At 41.9% G+C, this 18,220-nt stretch overlaps 1 protein-coding gene across 8 annotated transcripts; it reads left to right on the top strand.

Moving 5' to 3' along the window:
- The first annotated feature begins 3,310 nt into the window (after window positions 1-3,310).
- Window positions 3,311-18,184, top strand: ZNF470 (zinc finger protein 470). 8 transcript variants are annotated; one of them, XM_082608190.1, is made up of 8 exons: window positions 3,311-3,535; window positions 3,781-4,054; window positions 4,405-4,582; window positions 5,943-6,034; window positions 10,749-10,875; window positions 11,050-11,145; window positions 13,529-13,692; window positions 13,819-18,184. In XM_082608190.1, exons 2-8 carry the CDS (start codon window positions 4,049-4,051, stop codon window positions 15,400-15,402), a joined length of 2,247 nt encoding a protein of 748 aa, XP_082464316.1. In that variant the 5' UTR covers window positions 3,311-3,535; window positions 3,781-4,048; the 3' UTR covers window positions 15,403-18,184. The 8 variants fall into 8 exon arrangements, with proteins under 8 accessions (XP_082464316.1, XP_082464311.1, XP_082464313.1 ...); XM_082608185.1 differs by having other exon boundaries at window positions 13,529-18,184; XM_082608187.1 differs by having other exon boundaries at window positions 4,279-4,582; window positions 13,529-18,184.
- The last annotated feature ends 36 nt before the right edge of the window (window positions 18,185-18,220 follow it).

Genomic DNA, 18,220 nt, shown 5'->3' with positions numbered 1-18,220 from the left:
TCCTCACATCCTAGTTTTGTTCGGTTCTTTAAATCTTCAAGGTATCTGGTATCCTTTCAATATTTAACTTCTAAGCTGGAGTCATCTTTTATTCTCATATAGAAATTGGTACTAGAGGATGATTCTCAGACTACAGAGAAGCAGAATATTAAGGGCTGATTGAAAGAGATAGGTTAAAAGAGAAGCTTGTAATCCTGTGTTGTGTTAGGAAAGGATAGTCATGATGTAGCAGGATCATAAGCCCATTGCACACAAGGGGCTGGATAGCTCTTACCAAAAACTAAAGGTGGTGAGCAATGCTAGCTCCAAAAGTAAGTGTGGTGCTTGTTTACGATGAAATTAGATAATTAAAAGTGAAAGCCACTTGAAATTCTTTTTTTTTTTTTTTTTTTTTTTTTTTTTGCGGTATGCGGGCCTCTCACTGTTGTGGCCTCTCCCGTTGCGGAGCACAGGCCCCGGATGCGCAGGCCCAGCGGCCATGGCTCATGGGCCCAGCCGCTCCGCGGCATATGGGATCCTCCCAGACCGGGGCACGAACCCATATCCCCTGCATCGGCAGGCGGACTCTCAACCACTGCGCCACCAGGGAGGCCCAGCCACTTGAAATGCTGACCTTAAGAAAGGCGTTGAAGTCAGATCTTTCTATGACTGTGTTGGGAGTCTTCTTAACTGCTTCTAACCACGGGGCTGGCAAATCCTGAAAGCCAAGTGCAACAGAAGATCCAAGTGTTTGCTGAGCTATGATACTTACTGAATTCCCAACCTCGCCACTTCTCTTCAATGAAAGTGGAGTGTTGGGAAAGACTTGAATCCATGTAACTGGAATGGGGCTATCACGAAAGATTCAAGCATCTTAGAAAACTTCTGACTCTCATACCTTAAGAAACCTGCCTCCTCATTCTCTTTGCCATACATCCATGACAAAACTCTTGAGTCTGCTTTTCTAGTCTTGAAATGCAGACGGGGAGGAGACTCATGTCATCCAGAAATACTTAATATCCTTTATTATATCAAAAATCTAGGACACATTTTTGGAAACGTCACTTTGAGGGTTAGAATTTACATTGCATAATATATAAGGACTTGAAAGAATTCAAGAGTTTATAGTGCTGGATTGGATCATTTATGTCCCTACCCCTGACTTATCTTTTGAAAGTTCCCCTGTCAGGGTCTAGTAGCTTTTCTATGTTCTTTTGACATGAAGTACCAGCATATTAAAAATCTCCTGTCTCCTTTAGGTACTGGGATTTCTCATGACAGTGATTACATTTGGAAAGTGCACTGAACTAGGGCATGTGCAGTAGCTGGAGTATAAGACGCAACAGTTAATCATGAGAATAAAACGAAATGGTCACAATAAACACAGAAATCCTAAGAATGTTCTGATATCTGACATTTTTACCTTATTGATCCCCAAGGTTGAAACTGCACTAGGGTTTTGTTTTAGTTAGAAGCACTCCATGGCATGGCATCCAAGTCCCACATCGACTTGAGTCAACAGAAAGGAGACTGAGTCTCCTTGAAAGATTGTAATCAGTCTCTATGAACATTTCCGCTGGGATTCCTGAACGATGTATTTGTGCAGAGTGAGGGCTCATGGGGGAATTCTTATGTAGTGTAGCTTGTAGCAGGTACAATGACCACAAACCCATATGGTTATTTTCCAAGGTCCTGGGTATGTAGCATTTGTTAATGATACCTATGATCTGATTAGACAACTGCCCAAAGTTTGTGCTTCCCTTTCTGTTGCCTGAAAATCGATTCCGGAATGTGACTGCCGAGGCACGTCCTGCATTACTCAGCCACTATTGCTTCCAGTTCTGGCTGTGGCTTGAATAGGAAACGTGTGTCACTCAGGGCTTGGTTATTAAGAAGAGGATGTACCACCCAGCTGGAAGAAGAATCTCAATTGTATGGAATGGCAAAACTGCAAGATGGAAGAACTCTGGGCCGCTAATCCGCTATTTGGAGGAAAGCCATCAGTCACTCAGGAGCAACAGCAGTGGATTATTACTTAAGTGAAAAACAAACATATACGTGCAGGTAATGACACTTGAGTTTTAATTGTGATAGCAGGTGCTGTAGTTCTATCGATGTGGTATCTTTGACTACTGATAGAACCCCTATTTTAACTCACTGAATCACAGAGTAAGGGCTGTGATAGTATGTTCATTAGCTGTTGTGTAACAAACTACGCTAAAGCTTAGTGGCTTAAAACAAACATACATTTGTCATCTTACAACTTCTTTGGGTAAGGAATCCAGGCATGGCTCAGCTGGGTGCCTCTGGCTCCTGGGGTCTCTCAACAAGACAGCAGTCATCTGAAGGCTTTATGGGAGGAGAATCATCTTCCAAAGTCACTCATTAAAACTGTTGGCTGGCCTCGGGTCCTTGCTGGCCTTTGGCTGGACACATCAATTCCTTTCCACATGGGCAGCTCACAACATGGCAGCTGGCTTCCTTGTAAGTGAGCAGGCAAGAGAAGGGTACCCAAGGTGGAAGCCGAAGCCTTTATGTAACCTAATATTACAAGTGGCATCCCCTCATCTTTGTACTTGGTTAATTAAAAGTGGGTCACTAGGTCCAGCTCACTTCCAAGGGGAGAGGATTACATGAGGTTATGAATAGCAGGAGGCGGGGATCATTTGGGAGCCACCTTAATGGATGCCTACCACAGTCTGCCCTCCGGCCCCTGGTGACTCATTTCCCTTCTGCATACAAAACAATCACCGGCTTCCAAGGCCCCGCCCCAAATCGCATCTCATTATAGCATCAGCTCAAACTCAAGAATCTTGTCATGTAAATTAAGTACAGATGCTGTTGAGGCTCATAAGACGTCGTTTCTTAAGTACAGTTCCTCTTGCTCTGTAGACCTTTGGAAATAAGTTATCTGCCTCCCCTAAACCCCAGAGCGCGCACACACACACACCCGCAAGCGCACAAAGCACCAGGCAAAATCCAAATCTCCGCTCTTCTATCCCGAAGGCTCCGCCCCTAGACCCGCCTCTCCTAAGCTCCGCCCACTTCCCTGGCTTTTCCCCTTGCTCAAGGCGCCTGCGCGCTCCACGTTCTTGCGACCCCGCCTACCTTCGGCGGAGGCGCGGGTGAGCTGCTACTCGGGTCTCGGCTTTCAGTGCCTGACAGCTGCGCCTGCGCACTCCGAGCCCGGCGACGGCTCCCAGAAGTCCCCGGGACTCGGCTTCTTTCATGGAGGCCGCCAAAACTTCTGGGACCCGGAAGCTAAAAGACTTCTAGGTGGCTCTGTTCCGGGCCAGGAGGCACCAATAGGGGACAGAGGGCAGTGATCACCAGGCCGCGGGGAGGAACCCTGCCTAGCAGCCTAGTCCTCAGATTTCAGAAAGCCACCGCCACCCCTGTCTGCACTACGTTTCCCAAGGGCCCTTGCGCTGGGAGGACACGCCCACTTCCGACGAGGACTTGAAACCCTGACGTGAGCGAGTCTGGCCGGTTCTGAGGAGGAAGTCTGAGTGGGGCGGCGGCAGCGGCTGAGCCGGGCGCGGGGAGGTGCCGAGAGGTCAGCGTCCTGGTCTGCATGCGGGGCGGCGGGGTCGTGAGCGTGCGCTCGTAATTTGGCGACTGTGACCGTCAGCGCGTGGTGTGTGTGTGTGTGACCGGGAGGAGGAGGCAGGTACGTGTGTGAATGGGGGGGAGAGTGTGTGCGGGTGTGAGATGTGACTGGTGGGGCGCAGAGGAGGCAAGTGTGTGACTGGGGCCCGTGTTTCTGCGCGTGTCTTTTGTGCACCTTGCACGTCCCAGCAGCATGTGAGCGACGGCGTGTATTGGGACGAATGAAGGATTTTACGTGGCTGAGAACTGGAAACGCCTCCGGAGGAGGCCACCCCCCGACACCCCCCACACACCCCAGCCCCCCACACACCCTGACTCCACCACCAAGAACCCAGTGTGGCCCAAAGCCCTGGAGTCCTGGGAAGGCGCCTGGTTGGGCCGGTGGGGCTGAAGCATTTCTTGCCTGCCCCGCCTGGAGGGTGTGGAAGTAGGGACACTACACACGTCCACGGGACTAAGTATGGAGGTAAGAGTGGCAGAGGGCCTCGGTACGGCTGCAGGAGTGAAAATTGAAGTTTGGGGGTGCTGTTCCTGGGCCCAAGTGCTGGAGGAGGACGTCCCTGGCCTCAGAGTGTGGGGGACCCAGAAGTCCAAAGATTTGGACGGTCATCTCGGGCCAGAGTGTGGAGCTGAATTCAAGGAGGGGTCTTGACTTGCCCAGAGTCTCCTAACCAGACATTCCCCTTCCAGGTCTGTCTGCGTATCTCCAAGGACCCAGGGGAGAGAGCATTCCCCATTAGAACATTACCTCTGAGTGCTGTGCTGCTGTCCAAGGAGGACCTCAGTATTTAATATTTTTATTTTTTAACCTGTTAGAGTCCTGTCCTACATTATCACTGTGGGATGCGACTTGGGAGGAAGGCGAGATTCACAGCTTCGTCTGGAAGTGCTGAGGGATCCCAGCCTTTCCATGGATTAGGTGAACAAAAATACTCCCCCATTTCCATCTCACACTTCTCTGTTTCCCGCTACCCGGCCCCCCGCCCCCAGCCAGGTGAGTAAAGCGAGAGAGAAGGGAAAGAAGCACTGCTCATAGCCCTGTTCTTTGCTTGTTTTACTGCATGCAGTAACGATAGGTAATGTTTACTGAGTGCTTACTGTGGCCCAGACACAGTTCTAAGACCTTCTGGGTATGTTAACACCAAACCTCACAACATTATGAGGTAGAAACTATCTCACCTCCTTTTTATAGATGAGGACACTGACGCATAGAGAGGACAAATAATCACTAGTAAGTGGAGGAGCCAGGATTCACATCCAGGACAGGCTGACTCCAGAGTCCCCCTCTGTACTGGCCCTCATGTAATCCCCTTGAAGTGGGTATTCTTAACCACTTTTGACAGTTTAAGAAGCTGACCCTAAGAGTTCAGATCCCAAGACCTCCACTGAGCAAGTTTTTTTTTCTTAAACTTTCTGACCCAGTTTCTGTTATGTAAAATGAAGATGATATTCTATACCTCATAGGACTGTTATAAGGATTAAGTGAGCTCATACCTGTAAAGCACTTCGTGTAGTCCCTGTCACATAGTAACTAGTGCTCCGTAAGTGTTCATTCTTAGATTCATCATTATAATAATGCTTTGAAAAAGCAGTGGAGTTTAGTGGAAAGAAACCAGAATTAAGTCAGATATTTTTATCCTCTTCCTGATTGAAGAAACTTGGCTGGAGGGCTGGGGGTGGGGTGAGGTGGCCAGGGACTTCAGAGCTATAGTTTGCCAGAAAGCAAAAGGAGAGCCTGGGTCTCCTGACAGTTTTTTGGTCCAGCTATCTGTAAGCCACATGGACTCTGTTGTAACAAAGGTAATACCTTTTTCTGGGGAAGATGGCTTTTTTCAAGTCTCATAGACTCTTTATAAGTCCTGAGTAGTTAGTTGCACATGAGGTGTTTTTTCTGTTATATTCTGGTGTCTGCTTGAGCATATAACTTGGTTGGTAGAGTCACGCAGACAGGTTGATGACTGGGCTCCATTATTTACAAGCTGTGTGACTTGTGCAAAAGACTTCACTTCCCAGAGCTTTCACGTGTGAAACAGTGACAGTATTCCCTATTTCACTGAAGGTCGTGAAGGTCACATCAGAGTATGAATATATGCAGCACGCCTAATACATCTCTGTTGTTAATGAATGGGTGGCTTTGAGCAAGAGATTGTCCTCAGCCTGAAAATCCAGAGCAGAGCAGAACCCCAGCTGTAGATTATAGGTTTCCCAGGGAGTGCCCGGACTGTGAGCGGAGGGTGGAGTAGGAATAAGGGAGTGAGAACAGAGGGATCTGAAGGGAAAAGTTTCTAGGTTGTGATTATTTGAGCTACTCACCGTTCCTAGAGTCTCTCACCGTTCCTTTCTCTTCCTCCCAGCTGTGCCCTCTCAGGATGAAGCCCTTCTCCACATGAGGAGCCAGGAAAAGGAGAAGGTGATGGGAATTGAACTTCTTAAAGTCATGTCCCTGGTTAGTATTCCCTTGCATTTCAGGATTTGGTAATGTTTGTTTCCTTCTGAAAATTGTCCCACTTTGGGGCCTGGCTCCTGTTTCCTCTCTTTCTGACGAGTAATGGGGCTATAGGTAGCTTCAAACAGCCCAATACACTCTTACAGAACTTCCTCTTTTTCCTAGTCAATGTTTATTCTTCACTCAAGAAATAAGCCACTGTGAGCCCTTCCCTTGTACTCATTTTTTTCATAAGTATCTGACAATACAGAAATACAGTCCTTAGAGGAGACTTGAGAGCCACGATCTGCCTAGTCCCTAAACCCCCATCCTTGCTCTCAGAGAGCTTACAATCTGTTGGAGAAACGAAAAGGTAGCAAACATTTATTTTTACAGTGTGATCAGTGCTGCAGGTGGAGAGTGGACTTCCTGTGGAGTGGAGGGGAAGGGCCATTAATAGCCCGAATGAGTGCCTTTGGGTGAATTACAAAAAGGTGCCCCTGCATCTGTACCGATGAAGCTCTGTGATAGACCACAATCTGGCAGAAGGAAATCTGCTTATTTTAGCTCCTTTTTGCCACCTTCGTGAGAAATCCTGCACAGTGTTACTCATTGTTGGATGGAGGAGGCGTTGGGAGGGCTTGAGTCACAGAGGAAGGGATTTCTGAGTCGCATATTGAAGGAAGTGGAGGAGATCTGCAGGCGCAGGTGAGATGGGTGACATTTTCGCCAGAGTAAACAAAGATTTCCCCTCCCTGCTTGACAGGCGCCATAGTGTCTTAAAATGCCAGGGAATGTACTACATCCTTTTTTCTTTCTAGGATGAATACCATAATCTGTTTAATCAGCCCTTTGTTGTCCCATAGGTAAAGTGTTGCCAATATTTTACTATTTAATAGAGAGCGTTGCAGTTATCATCCTTGTATTTGAATTCTTGCCCTCATCTCTGATTTCTTTGGACTGAATTCCTAATTTTTCATTTCTTGCAGATGAGAGTTTCTCACACTTACTTTACTCCAGAATGTTTTTAATAGTAAAATATCTTATTGACCCATTAGAACCTTAAGAACTATAATTCATGTTCTGATTAAACTACTGAACAAGTGTCACCAGCAACTTAATTATTATAAAACTGTAAAAATTGGTACATAAATTTTAAAATCTAATCAAATGAAAACAACTTAGAATATTAAAATTGTTTTATTTTACATCAAAGACACAATAAGCAACTTAAAGCAAAATACCTTCTTTAAAAAAAAAACAGATTTAATGCTACAGAACATGTACTACCGATGAAACTTGTTTCTTAGAGCATATATACATTTTAAGCAAAAGCATTATTGTTATTGGTCAGAAGAATATATTTTAAGAGTGCCAGAGTATGGTATAAAGGTTAGTAACAAGGACTCTGGAACCAAACTGCCTGGGTACAAATTCTAGCTCCACCATATACTAGACATATCACCTTAATTTCAGTTCACTCAACTGTCAAATGGGAATAATAATAGTACCTAATTTATAGGACTGTTGTGAGTATTAATGAGTCAGTATATTTTAAGTGTTTAGAAAAGTACTTGGCACATAATAAGCACTAGCTATATGTGCTACTGAAGAACTACAATATGATGTTTAATGCACAAGAAGCACTGAACATCTGTAATGTTTATATTTCCAATGGAATATTTTAAAAATAATAACATTTTGCACTGAATTTGGGAGAGTCCTAGTTCTGGGTAATGGACTAAGCATGCTCCACCTGTCTTTCCCACTGAAAGCTGGGATGCATGCATGCATGAAGCATGCATGCTCCAGAATGCATGAAGAAGCAATTTGAAGTCTCTAAACAGTACATAGCAGGCAGATTGGGAAAGAAGCCCAAAATGTGAAGTCCCACCAAACCTGCAGTGTGATTACCTTTTTTTTTCCTCCCAGTATCTCTTAACATGGATTCAACAAGCACAGAACTCAGAAGTAGGCATTGGCATGGATAGAAGGAACTGCAGGAGAAACTTTCTAGTTTAGACTCAAGAAGTGGGAAAGGGATCTAATGCTCAGAATGAGGGGGAGGGGAACAGAAATCTCCCTTTTAAAGTGGTAAGTGCACAATGGAATGGAATAAATAAGGCCCAGTTATCTGGCCAGAGAATGAAAAAGGGGAGCCCCCTGGGAAACAAAGTACTGGAGAGATCCCAGAGAGGGAGGAAGTCACCCACATCAAGTTGTTTATGATCTCCTAAGCAGCTCACTCTGAGCTGCTCGTGTATGTATCTGACCCTGAAGAGCATACCATAATCTATGAGAATGAACTAAGGTCTCAGGCTGGCCTTAGACCAGGCTGGCCACTGGTGCATAAGTAGGACAAAGGTGAATATCACTGCCCAGGGTTGAAAATGGAACTGCTGTTGAAACCACCACCCACAGAAGGCTGGTTAGAACTTGCAGCCTGAACAAAATATCAGCCAACATTCTCCATAGAATTTAAACAAGACGTAGAGTCTCATAATATCCAGAATGTCAGAAATATAATCCAAAATTACTCAGCTAATGAAAAACTAGGAAAATTTCAATTTGTAGGGGAAAAGGCCACCACCGGATACTAACGTTGATGTGACACCGATGTTGGAATTATCTGATAAAGACTTTAAAGCAGCTGTTATAAAAGTGCTCCAACAAGTAAGGTTGAACATTCTTGAAACTAGTGGAAAGACAGTCTCAGCAAAGTAATAGAAAATATGAACAAGAAATGAAAAATATAGTAACCAAAATAAGCTCACTGGATGGACTAGTGGCACAATGGAGATGACAGAGGAGAGAGTTAGTGAACTTGAGGATAAACAGAAACTATCTAATCTGAATGATAGCAAGAAAAAAGACTGAACAAAGCCTCAGGGTCCTATAAGAAAATACCAAAATGTTTAACATTTCTATCATTGACATCCCCCCAGAAAGAGGAGAAAATGAAGGTAGAAAAAATATTTGAAGAAATAATGGCTGAAAAATTACCAACTTTAGTGAAAGACATAAACCTGTGGGTCTATAAAGCTCATCAAACTCCAATGTCATGAACCCAGAGAAATCCCTACCCAGAAATGTCATAATCAGACTGCTGAAACTAAAGACAAGGGAAAAAAACTTCAAAAGCAGCCAGAGAAAAACAGTGCTTAACATACAGGACAGCAGTGATTTGGATAACTGTGGATTTCTCATCAGAAACCATGGAAGTCAGAAGTCAGAAAAGTAGAACAACTTTTTTAAAGTGCTCAAAGAAAAGAACTGTCAACCCAGAATTCTGTGTCCAGTAAAAATAGCCTTCAAGGAGGTGAAATAGTTTCTCTTGTGAATGAACACTAAGAAAATTCATAGGCAGATTTTTAAAAGAATTACAAAAGGAAGTTCTTCCAGTAGAAATTATATCAGAAGGGAATTTGTAACATTAGGAATGAAGGAAGTGCAACAAAAATGGTGAATATTATATGTAAATGCAAGAAAATGTTCTTTTGAAGCATTTAAAGTATCTTCGACAGTTGAAACCAAAACTAATAGCTTAGGTTTGCTGAGCCGGACAGGATTTGAACATAGGTGATCTGGCTTCAGAGACCATGTTCTTAACTACTATAGCTTACTGAAATTAGTAAAATAAAATATAGGTAAAACGTTTATTGAAATACTAAACCAAATGTTTCACCTCTTCCTGGCCTCCTGCTCTTCTTTCTTTCCCATCTCTCCTTCATAATTATCATAGGTAAAAATTCTTGAGTACTTAGGTACTGTGCCTGTTACTTCATTTAATTCTCACAGTGCTATCATGAGGTAGGTACTAAAATTATTACCACTTTTTTAGGAGGGAAATCTTGAAGCACACAGAAGTTAATTGACTTGGCAAAGATCACCCAGCTAGTAAGTGACAGAGTCTGAATTCTTTGGAATAATAATCTAACCTTTTTCTCTGGTTTTATTTAAAACTCATTCTTAGATGTTGGTATAAGTGAAATCACAAAAAAAAAAAAAAAAAAGGAAGAAATGAAACATCTGCCATCAGCCATAGAACTGGCCTCACTTCCTGGTTGGTTAGAAATTCAGCCCATGTAACAAAACACAGGTTACCTGTCATGTGCTTACCTCATATCATCTCTTGATACTTCTCAGCAAATTATCAAAAAATAACTTGCCAAATGAGTTCTCTCCTAATCTAAACATATTTGTTTTTCAAAACAAAATAATAGTGCTGGGCATTTTTTTCTTTCATTCTTTTTAGGCATACCTCTTAATATCTTGAGAACACTAAGGTTTCTTAGAATATATTGTGGAGATTGAAGTCATACTCATCAGGTCAGCATCATTCCTTGAAACTTTCTGTTGCAGTCCCAGAGCTCTTTAGTTTTTCCACGTAGAAAGTGAGCTAACTCCTAACAGAGATAAAATAATTTAGTGCTTGATGATATTCTGTTTTGAATGCAGTCAACACTTTTTTATTTGAGAATGTCTTCTCACACCATAAAATGCTTCAAGAACAGAGAGTTATCGCTCATATTTTTTCTTTTTATTAATATATATAAATATAGGCAGAAAATTTTTCAGTAAATAACTACCTGACCTTGATCATTTAGATCCTCCCACGGCAGTTACTCACAATTTTTTTTTTTCCCAAATGTGAACAGCATAACTCTTTACCCTAAGGCCAGCTAAGTCAGGGCATGAACACTGATTGAGCAAGATTATATTTGTGTCGTTTCAGGATTCAGTGTCTTTCACGGATATAGCCATAGACTTCTCCCAAGATGAGTGGGAATGGCTGAATCTTGCTCAAAGGACTTTGTATAAGAAGGTGATGTTAGAGAACTATAGGAACCTGGCTTCATTGGGTAAGAGTATATTCCTCCTTCCACCTTCCCCTAGGAGTCTTTCCACTTCAGTAGCCTTTCATGACTTTATCAGCATTTTCCTACAATGTTTCTCTTCTCTCAATACCATTTAGACTGTCATAGCTCTGGAATATTCACAGCATAGCTAATTTTCTTATTTCCTCTTATATGCAGGTCTTTGCATTTCTAAACCAGATGTGATCTCCTTATTGGAGCAGGATAAAGAGCCCTGGATGATGAAAGGAGAGATAACAAGAGGGCTGCCCCCAGGTAAATGCAGGATAACTAGAGTTGGGAAAACTATCCTAAAGGTGTTTCTTCCCTCTAATATTTGCTGGAAAATACCTCTCAAAGTCCTTCCCAAATTGAAATTTCTTGTTCTAACACTATGTTTTTTAAAGATTTTATTTATCATTTATTTATTTATTTTATTTATTTTGGGCTGCATCAGGTCTTAGTTGCAGCATGCAGGATCTTTGCTGAGGCATGCAGGATATTTCCTTCTGGCTCGCAGGCTTCTTTCTAGTTGTGACATGCAGGTTTTCTCTCTCTAGTTGTGGCGCGCAGGCTCCAGGGCACATGGGCTCTGCAGTTTGCAGCACGCAGGCGCTTCTAGCAAGTGGGATCTTCGTTGAGGCATGCAGGATCTTTTGTTGTGGCATGCGGGCTTCTCTCTAGCTGTGGCATGTGGGTTTTCTCTCTCTAGTTGTGGCACGCAAGCTCCAGGGTGCGTGGCCTCCGTAGTTGTGGCGCGCGGGCTCCAGAACACGTGGGCCCTGTAGTTTGTGACACATAGGCTCTCTAGTTGAGGTGCGTGAGCTCAGTAGTTGTAGCGCGTGGGCTTCGTTGCCCTGTGGCATGTGGGATCTTAGTTCCCTGATCAGGGATTGAACCCACGTCCCCTGCGTTGTAAGGTGGATTCTTTAACACTGGACACGTGGGAAGTCCCTCTGACACTATTTTTTTAAGTGGATCTTTTCTTCCCCACTGGTATGACATACCACTTTTACCTTTAGTGATTTCCTATAAATACCACAGTCTGTTTCTGAACTCTGTTATGTTCCATTGCTGTTTACCTAGTTCTGCTCAAGCACTGTATTGTTGTAATCATCCCTGACTTTAAACATTTCTGAGTTCTTTAGACAGATTTGTGTTTAGTTTTTCAAACTTGTTTAAGTATTTTCCTTTCTTTAAAATGTGACCTACCAAGTTAACAAGTATTATAGCTATGTTCTCTCTGCTTTTAATTATTTTTCTCTTTGGTGTTTATTTTTTATTGTTGTTGTTTCTTTTTGTTTATGTCTTTTTTTCCCCCTTCAATTGGAAAGGTTCTAGTTCTACAACTTGTTAACTTTACGACTTCATCTATTTTTAAATTTGTATTTTAAAATTCATCCACTTGAGATTCAAAACATTGTCTTTTGATACCGATATGAAAGATGAAGAAATTAGCCCACTAATGTTACTACCTCTCTCTTTGTCCATCGTCTTCCCACTTTTACTCTACCTATTGGGATTTTTGACTCAGGTTATTTTCTTCAGTTTATTAATTTTTTTCCCTGTCATGCTTGAAAGCCGTTTTTCTGGTTTAGAAAGCCAGATAGTAGCCTATAGACATATATTGCAGGGAAATGAGCTTCAAGTGAGAAGGTTAGTTTATTCTGTGGCCTGTAGTGTGGCCTTTTCCTGCTTTCAGTTCTCAAAGTTTTAAGAAGTGGACATTGATAGGTCACTTATAGCCCTAATGGTGTACATTAATAAATAATAAAAAAAAGGAATTAAGCATCCAATTCAAGATATTAGAAAAAGAACAAAATGAATCTCAGGGAAACTGAAATAAGTTATATATAGTGATTTATACTGCTAGAGATAAAAGTAGGAATAAATGAATCAGAAAACAGTAGATCTAATGAAAATAAATCCAACATAGGCTTCTTTAGAAAACGAATAAAATATATAAACTATCCAGACAAATGAAAGAAAATACAAGAAAAGAAATAATGGTAAATGACCACTGATGCCTAAGTACGTAAGAGAATCATACGGATCTATTTTTGGAATGCAAGTCCCTGTAAATAATTTGAAAACCTGGATGAAATGGATGATACTTTACAAAAATATAATAACCACAACTGACACCAGAGATAGAAAATTTAAACAGACTGGTTACCATTGAAGAAATGTTGAAAGTCATCTAAGAACTGCCTCCCCCAAGAAAATAAGCCACAACCCCAAATAGTTTTACAAATAAATTCTATAAAGCCTGTAAGGAACAATATCAACATTGTTTAAAGTGTTCCATGACAGAGAATAAAAAGGAGAACTATAAAAAATGTGTTTATGAAGACAGCATAACATTTGATACCAAAATATTACCAAAACAGCACCCAAAAAAAGGAAATTACAGACGAAATCAATTGTGAATATTGGTGCAATATCTTAAATAAAAAGTCATGTTGAAATAATATACCAGAGCCAAGGAGGGTTTATTCAAGAAATGCAAGGGTGGTCACACTGCTTAACTTTAAGAACTGTCAAAAACATATACCTTTGTGGGCTTCAGCAACTGTTTTGATTCATATGGTTTCATTTGGAAGTTTCCGTTCTTTTGGCTTTCAATAAGGGAGACGTTTGCTTTCTTAATATCTTTCAGACTTGGAGTATGTGTGGATGAGAAAGGAATTATCTCCAAACAAGGACATCTATGAGGAAAAATTGTCCCAGGCAATGATAATGGAAAGACTTACAAGCTGTGACCTCGAATGTTCCACATTAGGGGAAAACTGGAAACGTGAAGACCTGTTTGAGAGGGAGCTGGTAAGTCAGAAGACACATTTTGGGCAAGAGACAGTCAGTCATATAGGTACCCTTATTGAGAAAGGAGACCACTCTAACAAATCTGGGACAGTTTTTCATCTGAATACATTATCTTATATAAAACAGGTATTTCCTATCGAAGAGAGAATATATAATTTTGACACAAATAAGAAAAGCTTAAAAGCACATTCCTTTGTGAAAAAACACAAGCAAGTCTATGGAGAAAAGAAACTTTTGAAATGTAATGACTGTGAGAAAACTTTCAGCAAAATCTCAACTCTTACTCTTCATCAAAGAATTCATACTGGAGAGAAACCCTATGAATGTATTGAATGTGGGAAGGCCTTTAGCCAGAGTGCCCACCTTGCTCAACATCAGAGAATCCACACAGGAGAAAAACCCTTCGAATGTACTGAATGTGGGAAAGCCTTCAGCCAGAATGCTCATCTCATTCAACATCAGAGAGTTCATACTGGAGAGAAACCTTATCAATGTAAGCAGTGTCATAAAGCCTTCAGCCAGCTTGCACATCTTGCTCAACACCAGAGGGTTCATACTGGAGAGAAACCCTATGAATGTATCGAATGTGGGAAAGCTTTTAGTGATTGTTCATCTCTAGCTCATCATCGAAGGATTCACTCTGGGAATAGACCCTATGAATGCATTGACTGTGGGAAAGCTTTCAGGCAGAACGCTTCTCTTATACGTCATCGGAGGTATTGTCACACTGGAGAGAAACCCTTTGATTGTATTGATTGTGGGAAGGCTTTCACTGATCATATAGGACTTATTCAGCATAAGAGAATTCATACTGGAGAGAGACCTTACAAATGTAATGTGTGTGGGAAGGCTTTTAGCCATGGCTCATCCCTGACTGTCCATCAGAGAATTCACACAGGAGAGAAACCCTATGAATGTAATATCTGTGAGAAAGCTTTTAGCCATCGTGGCTCACTCACTCTTCATCAAAGAGTTCATACTGGAGAGAAACCCTACGAATGTAAGGAATGTGGGAAAGCTTTTCGGCAGAGCACGCACCTCGCCCATCATCAGAGAATTCATACTGGGGAGAAACCTTACGAATGTAAGGAGTGCAGCAAAGCCTTCAGCCAGAATGCGCACCTGGCACAACATCAGAAAGTACACACTGGAGAGAAACCATATGAATGTAAGGAATGCGGGAAGGCCTTCAGTCAAATTGCACACCTTATTCAACACCAGCGAGTTCATACTGGCGAGAAGCCTTATGAATGTATTGAATGTGGGAAGGCCTTTAGTGATGGCTCCTATCTTGTTCAACATCAGAGGCTCCACTCTGGCAAAAGACCATATGCATGTCTTGAATGTGGGAAGGCATTCAGACAGAGGACCTCCCTGATCTGTCACCAAAGGTGTCATACAGGCGAGAAACCTTACGAATGTAACGTCTGTGGGAAAGCCTTTAGCCATCGTAAATCCCTTACTCTGCATCAGAGAATTCACACAGGAGAGAAACCGTATGAGTGTAAGGAATGCAGCAAAGCCTTCAGCCAGATTGCCCATCTGACGCTGCATAGGAGAATTCATACTGGAGAAAGACCCTATGAATGTAAAGAATGTGGAAAAGCCTTTAGGCAGAGTGTACACCTTGCTCACCATCAGCGAATTCATACCGGAGAGTCATCCTCAATTATTCCCTCCTCTTCACCTGCATACCACCAGGTCCTCTAGCTTCAATATTCTAAATCTATCTATCCACTTCTTTCCAACTCGTGCCATTATCATGGTCAAAGATGCAACCATCTCGTTTGGATTTCTGCATAGCGTTGCAACCATTTTTCCTCTTGCTTCCCTCAAGTGCATTTTTAGCACTGTAGCCAGCTTAATCTTTTAAAAATAAAGAACTGTATTCATGTTACTTTTCCATTTGAAACACTTGTTTTGAAGAATATGTTAGGTAATCCATTTAAAGAGTTTAGCATACCTTCCTGTGCTTATAATTAATGCCATTAAGGTAGAGTTTTCCTTACAGTTATGTTCAGCTGCAAGTGTAATGAACCAGTAGGTCAAGACTAAGAAGCCTACAAATTTTAAAGTAGACGGAGAACTCTTTACTCTCCTAGTAGGTAGGAAAAATGAACACATTCAGAATTGAAAGATTGTATGATATACGAGGTAACATGGTGGCTTGCACCTCCCTCTATGAATAAATATAATGACGTCTAGCATTGTTGATGGGAGTCTCACCTCACCTGGCACTTACAAGTGATAATAGGCCAATTAGAACAAAAGGTAGAATGTAGGACTAACTACGGGGTAGTATTAAAAATGAACTAAAATGAACAAGCTAGAAAACTTGAATAGGTTAATAGCCATGAAATAAACTACAAAAGGTAGTTCAACACTTTCACCTGTGGAAAAGCATCACAAACAAGCCCTGTGATATTTAATTGTTCTGGAGCATAAAATAAATACAGTAAAGCGTCCCATCTTGTTCTATGAGACTGACAAGACTAATACCAAAACAGGAAAACATATATATTGCAGTTGGCTTATGAATGTGGATGTTAAAAGTTAAATTTTTTTTTTTTTTTTTTTTTGCGGCACGCGGGCCTCTCACTGTTGTGGTCTCTCCCGTTGCGGAGCACAGGCTCCGGATGCGCAGGCTCAGCGGCCATGGCTCACGAGCCTAGCCACTCCGCGGCATGTGGGCTCTTCCCAGACCAGGGCACGAACCCATGTCCCCTGCGTCGGCAGGTGGACTCTCAACCACTGTGCCACCAGGGAAGCCCAAAAGTTAAATATTTTTTAAATATTAAAAAACAGAGTAAATGAAAAGCTAGACTTGTCTCTGTGTAGACAGACTCAGTCTGGCAACGATATTTCTCCCCAAGTTAAATACGTAAATTCATTGATAGTCCAAAAAAAAGTCCCTATGTGTTTTTAACTTGACAAGCTCATTTTGACCACCTAGATAGTACTGTGATATAGCAAAGAGTGTAGTACTGTAGTAATCACTAAATTAACATTAATGGAGCATTTACTAATGTTCCAGACATTGTTTTAGGTGCTGGGGATACAGCGAGGTACAAAATGTACAAAAACGTTTTTCTTCACAGATCTAGTGGGAGAAGACAAACTAAAAATTGAAATACTATATAGTAAGTATGTGACATGTACCTACTTGTACATGATGAGAAATGATCTAAAGAGGGAGCCAGGGAGAGCTGGGAGGGAGTGTTTTACTCCCCCATAACATATGGGCATTAGAACCAAGGGACTAGGGAGGAACTAGAAAAGACTCAGCCCCAAAGGGCATGATGAGAATAATGACAGTCTCAAAGCAGATAATTATGATGCTCCGAGTATTGCAGGAAGGAAGAATTGATGGCTTAACAAGGTTCACGAGAGTTCTGTTCACTCTTTGTCAGTCGTGCTTTAGAGGCTGGTGGAGGGTTTTGTTTTGGGTTTTGTTTTGTTTTGGTAATGGTCTTATTGAGATACTTCACGTACCATACAGTTTGCCCACATAAAGTATATGATTCAGGGAATTCCCTGGTGGTCCAGTGGTTAGGACTCAGCACTTTCATTGCCACGGCCTGGGTTCAGTCCCTGGTCGGGGAACTAAGATCCTGCAAGCCGTGTGGCGCAGCCAAAAAAAAAAAAAAGGTATAGGATTGAATGCCTTTAGTATGTTCAGAGTTGTGCAACCATCACCACAGTTAATTTTAGAACATTTTCATCACCCAAAACGAGATCCCCTGCCCTTTAGTAGATACTCTTACACTAGAGGAGAATACTTACCTGGAGCACCTCCTACACCTGAACAGGTACCTGGAGTACCCAGAGCTCTTGGGTTTCCTCTTGGTTGCTGTCTGTGGCCATGTGATGGGAGCTCTTATCCAGAGGACACTGGAAAATGGAGCTTTGGGGCTTCCTCTTTACTTCGGCATCAAGGCTAGGAGATGGATGATCTTATCCAGAGTATGTAGGGGGTTTTGACTGCCCTTATATATGATGAAAAGGATTTTTCATTTCAGTAGGGCAAAGACGGATTGATCAGGTGGCCTTGGGACAGTTAGCTCTCTGGAAAGACGTAGATCTATACTTTGCACACTGATGAAGTTCTGACAGATTAGAGATCTAAAGGTACAATATTAAAGTACAAGAAAAATTTAGAATATTTCTATAACCTTGGCTTGAGGCAGACTTTCTTAAGTATTACACATAACCCAGGAGCTGACATTAAACTGAGTAACACTTCTGTGTGGAAAACATCAAAGTTAACATAAATGAGAGACTGAAAGAAAATGTCTGCAACGAATATGACAAAGGGCAATAATCCCTGATATTTAAAGCACTCTTACAAATCAGTAATAGTAACATCTGCAACTCAGAAACATGGACAGAGCTAACAGCCTCTTTAAAGAAGATGAAATAAAAACAGCTAAGGAAAATTACTATCTTTAGTAATCAAGGCAATGCAAAATAAAGTGATGATATATTGACTTTTTCCCCCAATAGATTGATTTTAAGTCACAGAAGAGTG

Source organism: Mesoplodon mirus (genome assembly GCF_964341445.2).
Source record: "Mesoplodon mirus genome assembly, chromosome: 19".
NCBI classification, from domain to species: domain Eukaryota; kingdom Metazoa; phylum Chordata; class Mammalia; order Artiodactyla; family Ziphiidae; genus Mesoplodon; species Mesoplodon mirus.
The sequence above is the reverse complement of the archived record's forward strand: the minus strand, read 5'-3'. Positions and strand labels throughout refer to the sequence as shown.